Source organism: Canis aureus, chromosome 7, assembly GCF_053574225.1.
Source record: "Canis aureus isolate CA01 chromosome 7, VMU_Caureus_v.1.0, whole genome shotgun sequence".
Taxonomy (NCBI): domain Eukaryota; kingdom Metazoa; phylum Chordata; class Mammalia; order Carnivora; family Canidae; genus Canis; species Canis aureus.
In genome coordinates, this window is record NC_135617.1 from 3,928,935 (window position 1) to 3,943,965 (window position 15,031).

At 39.1% G+C, this 15,031-nt stretch overlaps 1 protein-coding gene across 2 annotated transcripts in view; it reads left to right on the forward strand.

The window, feature by feature from the left end:
* LAMA4 (laminin subunit alpha 4) overlaps positions 1-15,031 on the forward strand; it is a 142,133-nt gene that overhangs the window by 88,951 nt on the left and 38,151 nt on the right. For both annotated transcript variants that reach the window (XM_077902715.1, XM_077902716.1), the window contains exons 13-17: positions 2,828-2,976; positions 6,539-6,680; positions 7,396-7,492; positions 12,342-12,458; positions 14,340-14,519. In XM_077902715.1, coding sequence (XP_077758841.1) covers positions 2,828-2,976; positions 6,539-6,680; positions 7,396-7,492; positions 12,342-12,458; positions 14,340-14,519 — 685 coding nt within the window. The remainder of the gene's footprint in view (positions 1-2,827; positions 2,977-6,538; positions 6,681-7,395; positions 7,493-12,341; positions 12,459-14,339; positions 14,520-15,031) is intronic.

Genomic DNA, 15,031 nt, shown 5'->3' on the forward strand with positions numbered 1-15,031 from the left:
TTTTACCACGGCTTGTGAGACCCTAAGTGCCCCAGCTCTGGCCCAACTCTCTACCTCATTCCATGTATCTCTCCCCAACTCATTGCCCTCCAGCCCATTCCCCTGTTACCCACCAACTCTTTTCAAACACACCTGTACTTTTCCTTAACTCTGGACCTTTGCACTTGCTGTCTCCAGATCGTCAAATGGCTGTTGTCCTTGTGAACATTCAATTCAAATGGGGTTCTTACCCTCAATCACTGTCCAATCCATCTCGCCTATTGTATTTTATTCAAAATACTCTTTACTCCCTGAAATTAACTTGTTTAATTATTTGGTCAGTTGTTTATCATCTACACATTCCCACTAGACTGTAAATTCCTGGAGAGCAGAGACTTCATTCATAGCTATGCATGCTATCCCCTAAAAGAGTGCCTGGCACATAGTGGGCATATGATGAATATTTGTTGAATGAATCAATGAGTAAAGGTGGAATGTCCGTAGTATTTTTCTTGTTTTTATAACTAAATATATTTTTTTTCAAAGTATTGTTCCCCAGATGACCTACCAAACAGCTAAACACTTAATACTGTCTCCATAGAAATAAACCCTCTGTTCTAGGGATTGTGCTACATTCTGGAAATACAAAAATAAATTAGACACAAATCTTGACTTCTACGACTATGTAGTCTGATGGGTGGAATATTCAGGTAAAATGATTATAGTAGTGTGGTACAGGGACAATAGAAATATATGGCAACATTGAACTCATCCTGGAGAAATTAGGGATGGTTTCATAAAGGAAGTGATATTTGAGCTGAAATTGGGAGGATGAGTAGAACTTTTCCAGGTGAGTCAGAGAAAAAAGGAAACAAAGTATCATGGACAGAGAAAATATTATTTGAGAAAACACAGAGGTCAAAAAAAATCATGGAGCATTAAAACATCAGTTAGCAAAGTTTGCACGTGGTAGGTAATGGGGTGGAGGGGGTGAGAAATGATGAGATTGGTGAGAGAGGAGGGATCAGTTGATGAAGCCACTAGAGTAATCCAATTTGTTCCTGTACAGCAATTGGCTGATTTTGAGAGAGAAAATAACACGATCAGATTTGCTTAACAGAAAGATCACCATTCCTGTAGGATGGTGCACAGTGGGTTGGAAGATTGACAGTCTGGGCTGGGAGACAGGGGTTAGAGTATTCAGAAAGGAAAGGGCTGAGTCAAGACCGAGCAACACCAACTTTTAAAGTCTCCTTCCTAGACAGTGAAACAGGAGAACCAGGAGACAGCAGTGTCACAGAAGCTAGGAAAGAGAGTTTTAAGGTAAAGGCAGCGACCAACACTGCCACAGACCAGAGATAAATCCAGCAAATACAGACAGGAAAGTGTCAAATGGGTCTGGCAATATGGTGTCTGACACTGGGGACCTTGGCAAGAACCATTTCTGTGGAATGCACTGCATCAACAAAGAAAGTAAGCTGGAGGGGCAGTTAGAGTCAAGGAGTAGGTTTTGCTTGTTTGTTTTTAGTGGGAGAGGTTAACTGGGGCATGTTTACATCTGAGAGAAGCCAGTAGCTAAGGAGCCAGAAGAACAGAGAACAGGACAGTGTACCTTATATGGAAAAGGAACACTTTTCCTTTGAAAGTATGAAGAAAATGTACATAAAGATGCAGCTATAAATAAGTGTATAGGGGTTTCTGGGTGAGGGAGGGACCGGAGGATGGTGGCAAAGAGATGTTTGCAATTCTTCTTTGTTGGTGTTGGAGTCTGTGAGGACAAGAGTACCCCCTTTCGGCTCCCAAGTTCTAAACAAGTTGAAAAATAAATAAAACAGTAAATGTGAAGTCTAAGAACATCACCTTCGTTTCCAATGCAGTCGAGGGTGTGGCTTTAGGTCTCTTAGCCAAGTGGGGTTGCTAATACTCAGACCTAGAATTAGACAGAGCTGCCCACTCAGACAGGCAGCACTGCAGGCTCGTGTGGGGCTTCTGCACAGAACAGCTTTCACTGGGGACAAACACAGGAGAGCTCAGGCTTTCTGCTGGAGCTTGCTACCAAGAGGCAGAAGGTAGAATTGAACAGAGCCTACAGTTATCCCCCCAAAACTTACCAATCAAATAAACCAGTCCCCCTCTCAGGAGCAGAGTGAGGAGAGGGGTGGAGAGGTCTGAGGTTTCACTATTTGAGCTCGCCTCATAGAGAGGAAACATCAGGAGGACAGAAAAAATGATCCCTGCTGCAGGCAGTTGATGTCTTCTAAATAAAAAAAAGTGATCTGTTGAGAATCAGATGGCGATGGAGGAAGGAAATATGATTGGCTTAAGAATGGCGACAATGATCAGAATCACTCTTTGGGTGACTGGGAGCAACGAATGACGCTCGTTAGATTTAGTAACTTAGATATCATTCACTTGAATTTCTGTTTTGTTGGAGTAGTGAAGTAAAAACTAGACTGGGGTGGGTTCAAGAGCGAATTAAAAAGTGAGGGAATAGAGACAGCTAACATAAACACTTTTTTTGTCTACATATTGCTGCGGAGGGAATAGAAAAGTAAGGTAACAACATTGGGGAGAGGTATGGGTAATGGAGGTTTTCTGTTTAGCTTCATTTTGTTTTCTTTTCACATGGGAGAAGGCAGAGAGTGTCTGAAAGCTAGGGAAGCAATCAGTAGCAATCTTTGTTGAAGATGCAAGAGAAATAGATAAAAGTCTACTTAAAGTATTTCAGACTCAAGGTAGACCTGGCCCGAAATTTACTGAACCTCATAAAAAGGAAGAAAAGAGCTCCCTGGGGGAAAGATTTTAAGACCTTCTATATTCAATTCACTTTTTAAAATATTCTCTTTAGAATGCTTCGGGGATTTATGCGGAAATAGACGGAGCCAAAAATGAACTACAAGGCAAACTAGCCAATCTCAGCAACCTTCGTCATGATTTAGTCCAAGAAGCTGTTGACCATGCACAGAACCTTCAACAAGAGGCTGATGAATTGAGCAGGTAATATCCTGGTTTTAGAAATGCAAATATCGGTATAGGCTGAATAACTCATTTTTCTTCAATTCCACATGCCAGAGTTACAGGGATACTGGTTAATGGGTTAGGTTTTGGGGTATGTTTGTGTGCTCATTTGGAGGGCACTTGGTTGGAACCAAGCCACTCTGAGAACTGAGAACCAGCCAATCATTGTTTATTGCAATTACTTTGGGAAGAGTTTCTTGGTCTAAAAAAAAAAATCTGTCAAATTAGAGACCTGTGTTCTGAGGGGTGGTTCTGCTCCATAGTTATTAATAAAGTGAGACCTAAGACATTTGGTTAAGGGCATAACTGCTACACAAAATACTATCAAGTAAGGGGCGTCAGGGTGGCTCAGTTGGTTAAGCGGCCGACTCTTGATTTTGGCTCAGGGTCATGAGATTAAGTCCGCGTGGGGCTCCATGTACAGCATAGAATCTGCTTGAGATTCTCTCTCCCCCTCTCCCGTGGCCCCTCCTCTCTCTTTCTCTGTCTCTCTGTCTCTCTCTGTCTCAAATAATAAATAAATAAGACTTTTTAAAAAAATTACCAAGTAAATCAGATCCCTCTACAAGTCTAATTCTACCCCCATCACATATTTATTTCACAGACACCATTAGGTTTCCACACCCAAGGGTCTTAGGTAAAGCCTTGGAAGTTGGCAATACAACTGACTTCTGGTAAATACTCTAGACGCTCTACAGTTGCCCAGCAGGAAATGTTTGATTTCAACACCTGATTAAGAGAAAATCAATTGGCAATTTTCCTCACAGCATCCAGAAGAGAGTCGCACACCCTTTGGGCACTCAATTAATGTTAATTGAAATGTACTGAAAGATTGGAATTGAATTCATGACCTTGAAATGATAGGTAAATAATGAGATAATTACAGAGAATGACTACAAATCTGGCAATTAGAAATGAGATCAGTAAAGGTCATGAATAAAATAAAAACCAATAACAACTCTCTTTCAAACTTAAACTACTTTTTTATTCCTGATTGTCAAAATTTTCAAATATCCCTCCAAATCTTCTGAGAATTGAAAGAAAGAGGGGAGAGATGTAGGCAGACAGACACAGAGAAACAGATGTTATGTAAAATCTTGGTGTCCAGGATGGCGTTATATCCACCTTAGTGTCATGCTTCCAAGCAATGTGCTTCTGATCAAGCCAATAAAATGGAGCTTAGATAGTATACTATTTGCACAATATGCTATATTAATATAATATTGTTTCTGAGATGCCTCCTATGGTTCTCTTGATTGTTCTTTTGTCATTTTAGTGACTATGTCCTGTTGACTGGGATCCCAACACATACCTTCACTAAATGACACCCTGCAACAGTGTTTATAGCATGATTCCAAGAAAGTTGCCCATGCTTCACCTGGAAAAATGATCAGAAATATCAATCACCCTGAGCGCCTTTTGCATTTAGGATATTTTAGCCTGGATATATTCAGGGAAACCTCCAAATTTAATAGATGTCTTGCCCTCAAGATGTAAATATTCTTCATCATTTGTTGACCCAACGATTTGCTTCGCGTGCATAAAACAGAGATAAACATAATTCATCAAGAAACTTCCATTTCAAAAGCACATTTTCATTTTGTGTATTGATGCAATACCTGTTTTGTGTCTAGTAATGAAAGCAGAGTATTACAGACTGTTTCAAGCTCTTCCTAGTATCTTAACACTAGCCAGCAAAATTTTAAAATATTAATGAATACTTGTAACATTTTACTCCTTATATCCCTTCCTTTTAAAACTTCCTTAAATTTTATTATCTGTGCCATTTCTAAGGACAAGGGATTGTGGGTAGGAAAAAATAGCAATTATTTAGATTAGAATTACCTCTGCAAAGCAGAGTTGCATTATGGCTTTCTTGGGCCCTAGGTACCTTTGCGTCTGTGGGCCCTTTCCTCCATTAAAAAAAAAAATTAAATTATACGTCATGACAGCATTGTTATAAAGATTAATGTAATCATTATTAGTATCCTCATTGTTCTTCTGATTTAAAAAAAATGAAAAAAAAATCTTATGGGGCCCTATTATGCCTAATGGATAAACCAGCCCTCTCGCAAAGGAGCCCGATGATGATGAGCTTGGACAAAAGAGAAGGAAGTAGCCAAGGGGATTCAGAGAAGTCGTTCTGAGCCTGAGAGAGCACGCAGGGGCTGAAGCTGGGTGCAGGAAGCTGAGACTCAATTGAGCTCCATAGGTCAGGGCAGTTGGAAGAGATGAGCCAGTGTGGGATCTGCAATGTCACATCCTGGGTCACAGAGAATCTTCTAGAAGTTCCTGATGATAGTAGTCATCAATGTTTGGAATGGTGGATTCAAAACTGAGTAAAATTAAGACCAAGGATTCAGGATGAGCTGCATAAATGAAGAGATGTTTATACTAAGAAGAAGCATTTGTCGATAAAGTGAATTATTCTACGAATACACTTAGAATTTGAAATTCCGGTTCAGGAAATAGTTTAGGCACAATAATAAACCCTGATGTTTATTGGATGACAGGCACGGTACCAAGCATTTCAGATATTTTATCCCTGTTGAACCTCACATCAATCCCCTGAAGCATGTGAGATCCGCCATGTGAGAGGGCCCACCGCAGGATGGGTACCATTACTATTAGATGAACCTTACCGAGGCCGCAGAGGGGTAAAGGCAGAGAACACGGTGGATAGAGCAAAGGCGGAAATGGGCATGAGTAGGGCTTCACCCTTTAAGGAAGCAGCTGGGCCGCAGGAGAGAGACAAACCATCACAAGAGCCCTGGTTCCCTCTATGAAAAGGGAATAACAATGTCTACTTCACGGGTGTGGTAAGAACTAAAGACATATCATGCAGGACAAGGCTAGGCTGGTGTCTGCACCTAGATGTTCAGTATATAGCATTCCCCTTCTTTTTTTTATTTTTTAAAAATTTTATTTATTCATGAGAGAGAAAGAGGCAGAGACACAGACAGAGGGAGAAGCAGGCTCCCTGCAGCGAGCCCGTTGTGGGACTCGATCCCAGGACCCCGGGATCACACCCTGAGCCGAAAGCAGGTGCTCAACCGCTGAGCCACCCAGGTGTCCCATATCATTCCCCTTCTTAAGGGAAAATATGATGTTTCATAAAGTGAACCAAAGGTTGAATGAATAGAATAAAACCAACTAATACCTGACACCATGTTGAGGCTGTGCACCTGCTCTGGGAGCCTCAGTTTCTTTTATGGAAAGCAAATAACAATGCCGATTTGGATGCTTGAAGAGGTGCAGAGGGCTGTTTTGAAATCATCCTTCCCTTTTCCTGTGGCCTCAGCGGGGCAAACAGCTTCCATGGAGCCAGTATGGGGTAAAGTCCTGGGGGCACCAAGGCAAAGAAGAGCAAAAGATGTGCTCCTAGGAAAGGCAGCCCAGGAAGACTTGCTGAGACAGGTGATTTTGAATACCAGGAAGGAGGTCCCTGTGGTCCCAGAAGTATTCAGATCAAACCATATAAATGGCCTCATTTCCCCTAAAAAAAAGTAAGAAAGAGAAATAACGGCAAATTTGTTAACAGGAATCTGCACAGTTCAGATATGAATGGGCTGGTACAGAAGGCTTTGGATGCTTCAAACGTCTACGAAAACATCGCCAATTACGTCAATGAAGCCAATGAAACGGCAGCATGGGCTCTGAACATCACTGACCGAATTTATGATGTGAGCATTCCCTTACTTGTTTTTATGATATTTTTTAAATAAATCTCTGCACCCAGTGTGAGTCTCGAACTCACACCCCTGAGATCCAGAGTCATATGCTCCAGTGACTGAGCCAGCCAGCCGCGCTCCCCCGCCCTGAGTGTTCTCGTGTTTTAAAGTTCACTTTACATGTTGCCTTTTCCCAGCTTATGACTTTTCTGTTTTCTCGTGTAACCACTTGAGCTTCCAATGTAATACAAATGGCAGAAAGGGCAAGAGAACTAAGAAAAGACCATTTTATTTGTGTTACTATGTGCCATCCTCCTGTCAGCAAATGCCAGTTCTTTTGACAGCTTTTTTAAACCACAGTCTCTGAATAAGACATATTTAAGAATAGCCTGTGCTGGGACAGAAGACGCTTTATGCATACATTCATTTTTTTCAACTCAAAAACCTATTTATTGAGTGGCGTCTATTTGACAAGCACTTTGCTGGGGCCTTGGCCAGACACCGTTCTAGATGCACTGAATTTTCCTTGAAAAACATTTATCTTGAAAATGTCCTGGACTTTATTTTCTTGTGTTCCCACTTGACCTTGATTTTGAGCTACGGAAATGAAATTGTGTGAATTTTGCGTGATGTTTAGCAGATAAACGGTGCCATTTAAATTTTCAATCCATGAAAAGTGGATTTCTTCTGCTGTCGTTCTTACTCTTTCCACACAATTCCTTTGCAGGCTGTGAGTGGGATTGATACTCAAATCATTTACCATAAGGATGAGAGCGAGAACCTCCTCAATCAAGCCAGAGAGCTGCAAGCAAAGACAGATCCTAGTAACTATCTTCCCTTTCCTACCTTCCTTCTGATTTATAGTTGCTTCTCTCTTTTCATACACCACTTCTGCATATGGACAGAGATTTCAAAATTCTAGGATTAAAGAGCAGATGATCTTTTAACTGAATAATACATTAAGAGTTCCTGCTGAGATTCGAGGTATTGGAAAAGTGAAGATTGGATATGTTATTATGATTTTTTTAAGATTTGAAATTTCTAGTCAAGAGAGAGTGAAAGAGAGAGCAGGGGGGAGAGTAGAGAGAGGGGGGCAAGCAGACTCCACACCGAACGCAGAGCCCGACACGGGGCTGATCTCACAACTCCAAGATCAGGACTGAGAGAAACCAAGAGTTGACACTCAACCAGCTGAGCCACCCAGGTGCCCTGAAGATTGGATATTATAAAATAAATTGTGGTTTAGGAAAAAACAAAAAAACCTTCCATGTACATGAACATGTAGTAGTGGATGCTCTGGCTAATCAAATAGGCTGGTTAATAGAAATTTACCATAAATACCAAATTTCAAGGAGATAATGCCATAAAATACACTTAGCATTAAAACTATATTGTGCATAATTTTGTCTTTCTTGGACAATTCAGAAGGCCCTTTAAATTTTTACATGAAGTAATGAGTCAGCACAGGGAGTGTCAGAAGGACAAGATACCACCGAGCCATGTGGATCTTGGCACTGCCCTGTAGTTTGTGTTCTACAATTTTACTGCATTTACGCCAAGCCGAACGACCACCCGGGAAGAACCATTTCCAAGGGCTAATGTTCATCTGTAAGAGCAAGCACACCCAAGTGAGAAAAAATAAAAGCAAAATCATTTTAGTCAACTTTGACTCTTGTGAGCTACTTCTGAAAACAACTGCATTGAGTGAGAATTTCACTAAACATTACTCATCTCTAAGCTGATGAACTCGTGCCGGAGGATGGGTGTGCATTGACTAATGAGGTTGGAAATCTATTATATAGGTAACTTCTGACATCACCTAAAAACAAAGACCAAATTTGAAACAGAAAATGTCATGTAATTTTATGAAAGCAATTGATCTCAATTCTAGCCATGCATTTTCTTTTTTTTTGTTTTTACAAAGAGCGCTCTATATATAAAGAGGGGGAAAATGCATTGGTTTTTCATATGCAGGATATTTATAAAGTAACTATTATTTTCTGTTTGCTGAGTAAATAAAGGCAATAAAAATGTTCTGGTTAATTCATTATATAAATCTACTCTTGAACATACTCCTTACAAAAGAATTAGAATATTAGCAGCAACGATTTAGAATATTAAGAGTAAAATATATATTTTTATTAAAGTACGACTGACATACAGTTTTATATTAGTTTCAGGTATTACAATATAATGATTCAATAATTCTGTTGCTCAGTGCTCATAAGTGTACCCCCTTTTTTTTTTAGATTTTATTTATTTATTCTTGAGAATAAATAAATGTTGAAAGACATTTATCTGAGCCAACCAGCCGTGCTTGGCTGAGAGAGAGGCAGAGAGATAGACAGAGGGAGAAGCAGACTCCCTGCAGGGAGCCCGATGCAGGACTCGATCCCGAGACTCCAGGATAATGCCCTGAGCCAAAGGCAGATGCTCAACCGCTAAGCCACCCAGGCGTCCCATAAGTGTACTCTTAAAAGTAAAATATTTTTAAGTAAATGTTGCCATATCCATGTATTGCTTTGTTTGTGATGTAAAGACCAGAATATGTGGGTCTTCATGACACAGTGACTGAAACATTTTATTCTCCTTGATAATTTGCAATACAACTTTGTCATTATTGAGCTATTGAATCTCATGAAAACAGTTTTTCTTTTCTGGTCATAATCTCTCTTCAAAGTTCTATATTTTAAGCACAGATAAAATCTCTCTACATTAATCTCTGAATATTTTACAGATCTGGGCATCTATTTCATGATCTTGTTTGGTTAAATTTTTTTCACGTATTTATTTGCCAAAGGGACGCCGATGGGAAGTTAGAACTGTGTGGATCAGAACTTGGCTCCCTTTAGATAATATATGTGTGTGATATAAATTCAGATTTTCAGATTAAACTATATTTATCTCCTGAGTTACATTATAATTTCAAATTACTGTTAATTCGTTTCCAGATGACTTTCAATGATCAGTAATCTTGATATCCCAGATTTCCTTTTCTTCATTATCTATATCAAATAGTTAGCAATCTATAATAAACTCAGGAAGCTTCTATTTAAAGGAATCTCCTACTGAATTCATCTGTAAAATGAAAAATGTTCATGTAAAACAATACGTTTTTTAAATAGGACAGAAGACTTTTTATGACACACTTTTTTTCTTATAAACACCCAGCCCCAAAAAGAATTTTTTTCACCTATTTTTATCAAGGGCTCCAAATATATTTAAACATATTCTTTCTCAGTGTATCAGTCAGCATTTTTTGAAACTACAAAACCCAAAAGGAAGAGTTGAAAAAGTTGTTTGTATTATGATATTCAAAAATTGAAAGTACAAGAGGAAGACAGGGTGTAATAAAGAACAAAGTATGTTTAAGTCCCTCCTTGAATTCTGGGAAATGTTTGGCACTACCCAGAGGCGACAAGAAAGAAATGCTTGTACTTTGTTTACATTGTACTTGGTGACAGAGTCAACTCAGCACCCCTCATTTTATAGCCACTAAACACAAGTTGGGAAAGACAACTGAACAAGAAATCAAGTGCACGAAGACTGTATAATAGAAATGAGAAAATACGCCACGGGAGAGTATATATCTACAAGCCTTTTGGAGAGAAAGAGAAGAATACAATAGGAAGTGAAGAAATTATTTCTCTGTTGTAAAAATGCGTAAGTTTCCTGATGCTTTGGAAATAAACCAAGCATGAACCAAGAATTCTTGGGAAAGTTCATCTTTCAGTTCAAAAAACAAGATATTACATCACGACTTGTCTGGATTTGCTCCACAATGACCCATTTTGAGACTAATGTTACAAGCGCACTTTCAAGAACATTTTTGTAAGAAAAAAACTATCAAGCCTGATATAAGAACAAATAGAAAATCTGGTAGGCCTACATGTACCTATATAATAAGTTTAATCAGTAGTTAAACCCTTCCCACAAAGAAATTTCAAGGTTCAGATGGCTTCTCCAGTGAATCCTTCCAAATATCTAAACAAATAACACCACACGTAAATAAATTTTTCCAGAAAATAGAAAAAAAAAAGGGAACCATTGTTTAATTTGTTCTGTGACGCCAACAAAACTAAGATAAAAAACCTGGTAAGGACATTATTGAAAAAGGAAAACTATAAGCTCAATTCTCTCACAAACAGAGATGCAAAAACCCTAATCAAGATATTAGCAACTAAACAAATATATATATATATATATATACATATATATATATATATATTAGCAAGTAAAATCTAACACACATAGAAATGATAATACATGACCAAGTTAAGTTTATTCCAGGACTTCAGGGATAGTGTGACATTTAAAACATCAATAGTAATTCACCACATTGAAAGAATATATCAGAAAATTCATATGATCATTTCACCACATGCAGGAGGATTGTTTAACAAAACTCAATACCCATTCATGTTTTTAAAAAACTCATAGCAAACTAAGAATCGAAGGCAACTTCTATAATCTAACAAAGAATAATAAAATAATAGCAAGCATATTAATACTAAAATATTTAAAGTTTGCCCACTAAGATTGGAAACAAGGCAAAGATACTCCACATTACCAATTCGATGCGTAAAAATGCAGTAAAACATAATTAAAAATTGACTTTTAAAAAATACACCACTTACAATAGGATAGAATAGGAAAAAGCCGATGAAAGATAAGATCTCTACACATAAAGCTATAGCATGCTACTGAAAGAAATTAAAAATTATCTAAATAAACAGATGAAAATGAGAATTTAGATCTAAAGAAGAATAAAAAGAAACTGTATTATTAACTGGAAGACTCAAATTTGTGAAAATGAGAATTCTGCCAAATTTATCTGTAGATTCAATATAATACCAACTGAAGTACCAGAACTATATGTAAATAGAGAAGATGATTCTAGAATTTCTATGCAAATGAGGTGGGAGGAGCTAAGAAGCCAGTACTGTCCTTGAAGAACAAAAACAAAGCTGGAGGACTTAAACCACCAGATATCAAGATTTACCATTACAGAAATTGAAACACATATAAAATATTTTTTAAAATTCGATACTGTATCATTTCTTTTGAATAAAGTTGAAGGACAGACATAACTAACAGATGGAGATAGAATTCAGAAAAGTGGTCATCCTCGGTTTATCATAGGGGTCCCAGGAAACCGAGTAACAATAATGTTCCACTTTCTTGACTTGGCCCTGCTTACATTCTGTTTGTGAATATAAGCTCTAAGTTTGTGAAAACTCATTCATAGCGTGCACCCTTTTCTAGAGGTATCTTGTGTATCAATTAGGATTTTTTTAAATTAAGAAAAAAAGAATTATTCTAATGTAAGAGTCCTCACCATGGATATAGACAGACGTTTTTCTTTTCAGCTCTTTATCAACCGTGCTGCCAGGAGTTGTTAGTCACAGCTGTGCTGTATTTTTCAAAGACATTAGCCATTATCTCCGCACCTTTTATGAGTCGCTTTATGGCATCCTGTGACTAGTATTCTGTGGTCCCGTACCTCATTAATTGGGGCGCCACTTTCCAGAACTGGTGTTCTATGTTCACATCATAGTCAGAATAGTACAGATGACTCGATGGGACACATCAGAATTTTCCTTGTTGAAATGGAGGGTTTTTTTTCCCCCTAGCATCTTGGCTCTACTGGTACTTTCTTTGTCTTCTCCACAGGCAATGATGAGGCGGTAGCCGACACCAACAGGCGTGTGGATGGAGCTCTAGCAAGGAAGAGTGCTCTCAGAAACAGATTGAATGATGCCATTAAGCGACTGCAAGCCACAGAGAGAGGTAAGGATCACAGACAAGAGCTTACGCCTCATCTGTTTGTTCACTGGGATTAAAATAACTCGTTTGAGGAAGAAGTACATGATTCCTTTCATAAATAAATATTGTTTTCTGATGACAAAAAAAACTATGTTCATCACACACACACACACACACACACACACACAGAGGAAAATAATCGTAAAAGCTATAATCATACCATCTAAGCATGACCATTAAATTTGAGAGCATTTTCCTCCAATTTTGTGTGTGTGTGTGTGTGTGTGTTTTAATAAGAGCATGCTGCTTATACTAGTTGGTAACCCACTTTCTTGTGAACATTCTTTCTTTGTTAATAAATATGCACTAATTTGGTTATTGGGTTTCCTCTGGCCCCAACTATAAATAGCTGCCCTGTGTTTCATGCCGCGTCATTCTCATAGTACAAGTAGGGAGACCAACAAGCCACCTAGAGACACGAGAGCCCTCATTTTGCCTAATCTGGAACTCCAGGACCATAGCACACCAAAACCCCACCAGGAGGGTGTGGTCCATTGAGAATCCCTGTCCTCAGCACCATCAGAGCTAACACATGCCGGGCACTGGGCTCTGTTTTATAAACACTATGTGATGTGGGAAAGTATCACCCTTGCCTTTAGATAGCTGTGAGCCCTCAGGCTTGTCAAGGTTCAGGAACTTGCTCCAAAAGGCACAGCTCCAACAAGAGGCAGACCCGGGATTCAAAGATACATGCATCAGAGTTCAGACCGTGTGAGGTTGAATTAAATGTTTCTCCAAAAGAAGTAAAGCTACAACCTCACCTCAGTGACGCTTACAACAAAATCAATACATGATTATTACAGAAAGAGTAGAAAATACAGATAAGAAAAAGAGATAACAAAAGAAGAAAAATCTTTAATGATCTCATTACCTGGGGGGGGGGGGGAACATTTGTTGTAAACCTACATCATTTCTATTTTAAATACATAACTTTTTTTTTAAAGATTTTATTTATTTATTAGAGACACAGAGAGAGAGAGAGACAGAGACAGAGATCAAGAGAGAGACAGGCAGAGGGAGAAGCAGGCTCCATGCAGGGAGCCCGATGTGGGACTCGATCCTGGATCTCCAGGATCACGCCCTGGGCCAAAGGTGGCGCTAAACCGCTGAGCCACCGGGGCTGCCCAATTTTAAATACATAACTTTTTAGTAAAAATAGAATGTCACTATACTTTGCCATTTAGAAACTTGCTTTTACTATTTAAAAATAGTTTTCCTTACTAATTTACTTCTGTAGGAGAACATCATTTTTATGGCAAAAGCTGTTGCACATAGAAGAAAGTAACATTTACAATGCATTCCAGACATAAACATTTTATGAGTTAAAATCTCGTATGTGTTTTCTGTGGCTTCCTCACCAGGTTTCTAACCTGAAGAAATACTAATTATTTTTTAAAAATTTACCTCTAATTTGAACGTGTTTTAAGTGGGACTACATGATTTTTAATGAGACTCTAGAGTCTCTCACTAGAGAGAGACTGAGGAAGAGGGAGAAGCAGACTCCCTGCTGACCCCGCAGCCCGGGGCTCAAGGCTCCGTCCCAGGACCTGGAGATCCTGACCTGAGCCCAAGGCAGATGCTTAACCATCAGGGCCACGCGGGTGCGCTGATGAAGAATCTAGAGTCTTTCAAGCTCACTTTTTAATTTTATTCTGCACCTTAGACCCTAATTAACCTACATTTAAAGATCTATGTTCAGCTTAAAAACCCAAAACTTAAAAAAAAAAAAAAAAAAAAAAACCTTGAGGTCTCTTTTATCCCAGTAATTAAATGGAGGTTAGTGTTCTCCACAAGCGTCCTGCTTCTCTGCCCAGTGAGCGTGATCCCTGTGCTCTGTGTGTGAAGGTGACGCTCACCAGCGCCTGGGTCAGTCGAAGCTGATCACGGAGGAGGCGAGCAAGACCACAGTGGAAGTCCAGCAGGCAGCCGCCCCGATGGCTGACAATCTAACCAACTGGTCGCAAAATCTTCAGAGTTTTGACTCTTCCGCCTACAACACCGCAGTGGACTCTGCCCAAGATGCAGGTATCACGGTTTGCAAACATCCAGTTGAGTTGCCCATTAAGCTCAACACGTCTTTCGTTAAGAAGCGAACTAGGGGTGGTAGAAGGGGAGGAGGGCGGGGGGTGGGAGTGATTGGGTGACGGGCACTGGGGGTTATTCTGTATGTTGGTAAATTGAACACCAATTAAATAAATAAATAAATAAACAAATAAATAAAAAGAAGCCGGTTTTTTCATTGGGCTGTTAGATTGGAATATTGTAGAAGTTGTGCTTGCTTCGGCAGCACATATACTAAAATTGGAATATTGTAGAAGTTGGCTTAGCAAAAAAGAATAATTTTGCTCGGGTCGTCTATTGATAGATGTATGTGTGTGTGCACAGGAAATAGGTATATTTCACGTAAATAACCACTAGGGAGATTGGTGAAGAATCATTTTTTTCTAGATGAAACCACGGCAGCACTGATTTTTTTTTGGTCAGTGTAAATCTGTTCTCTTGGGGGAGAATGTCAATCACAAAATAATGGTTTACTT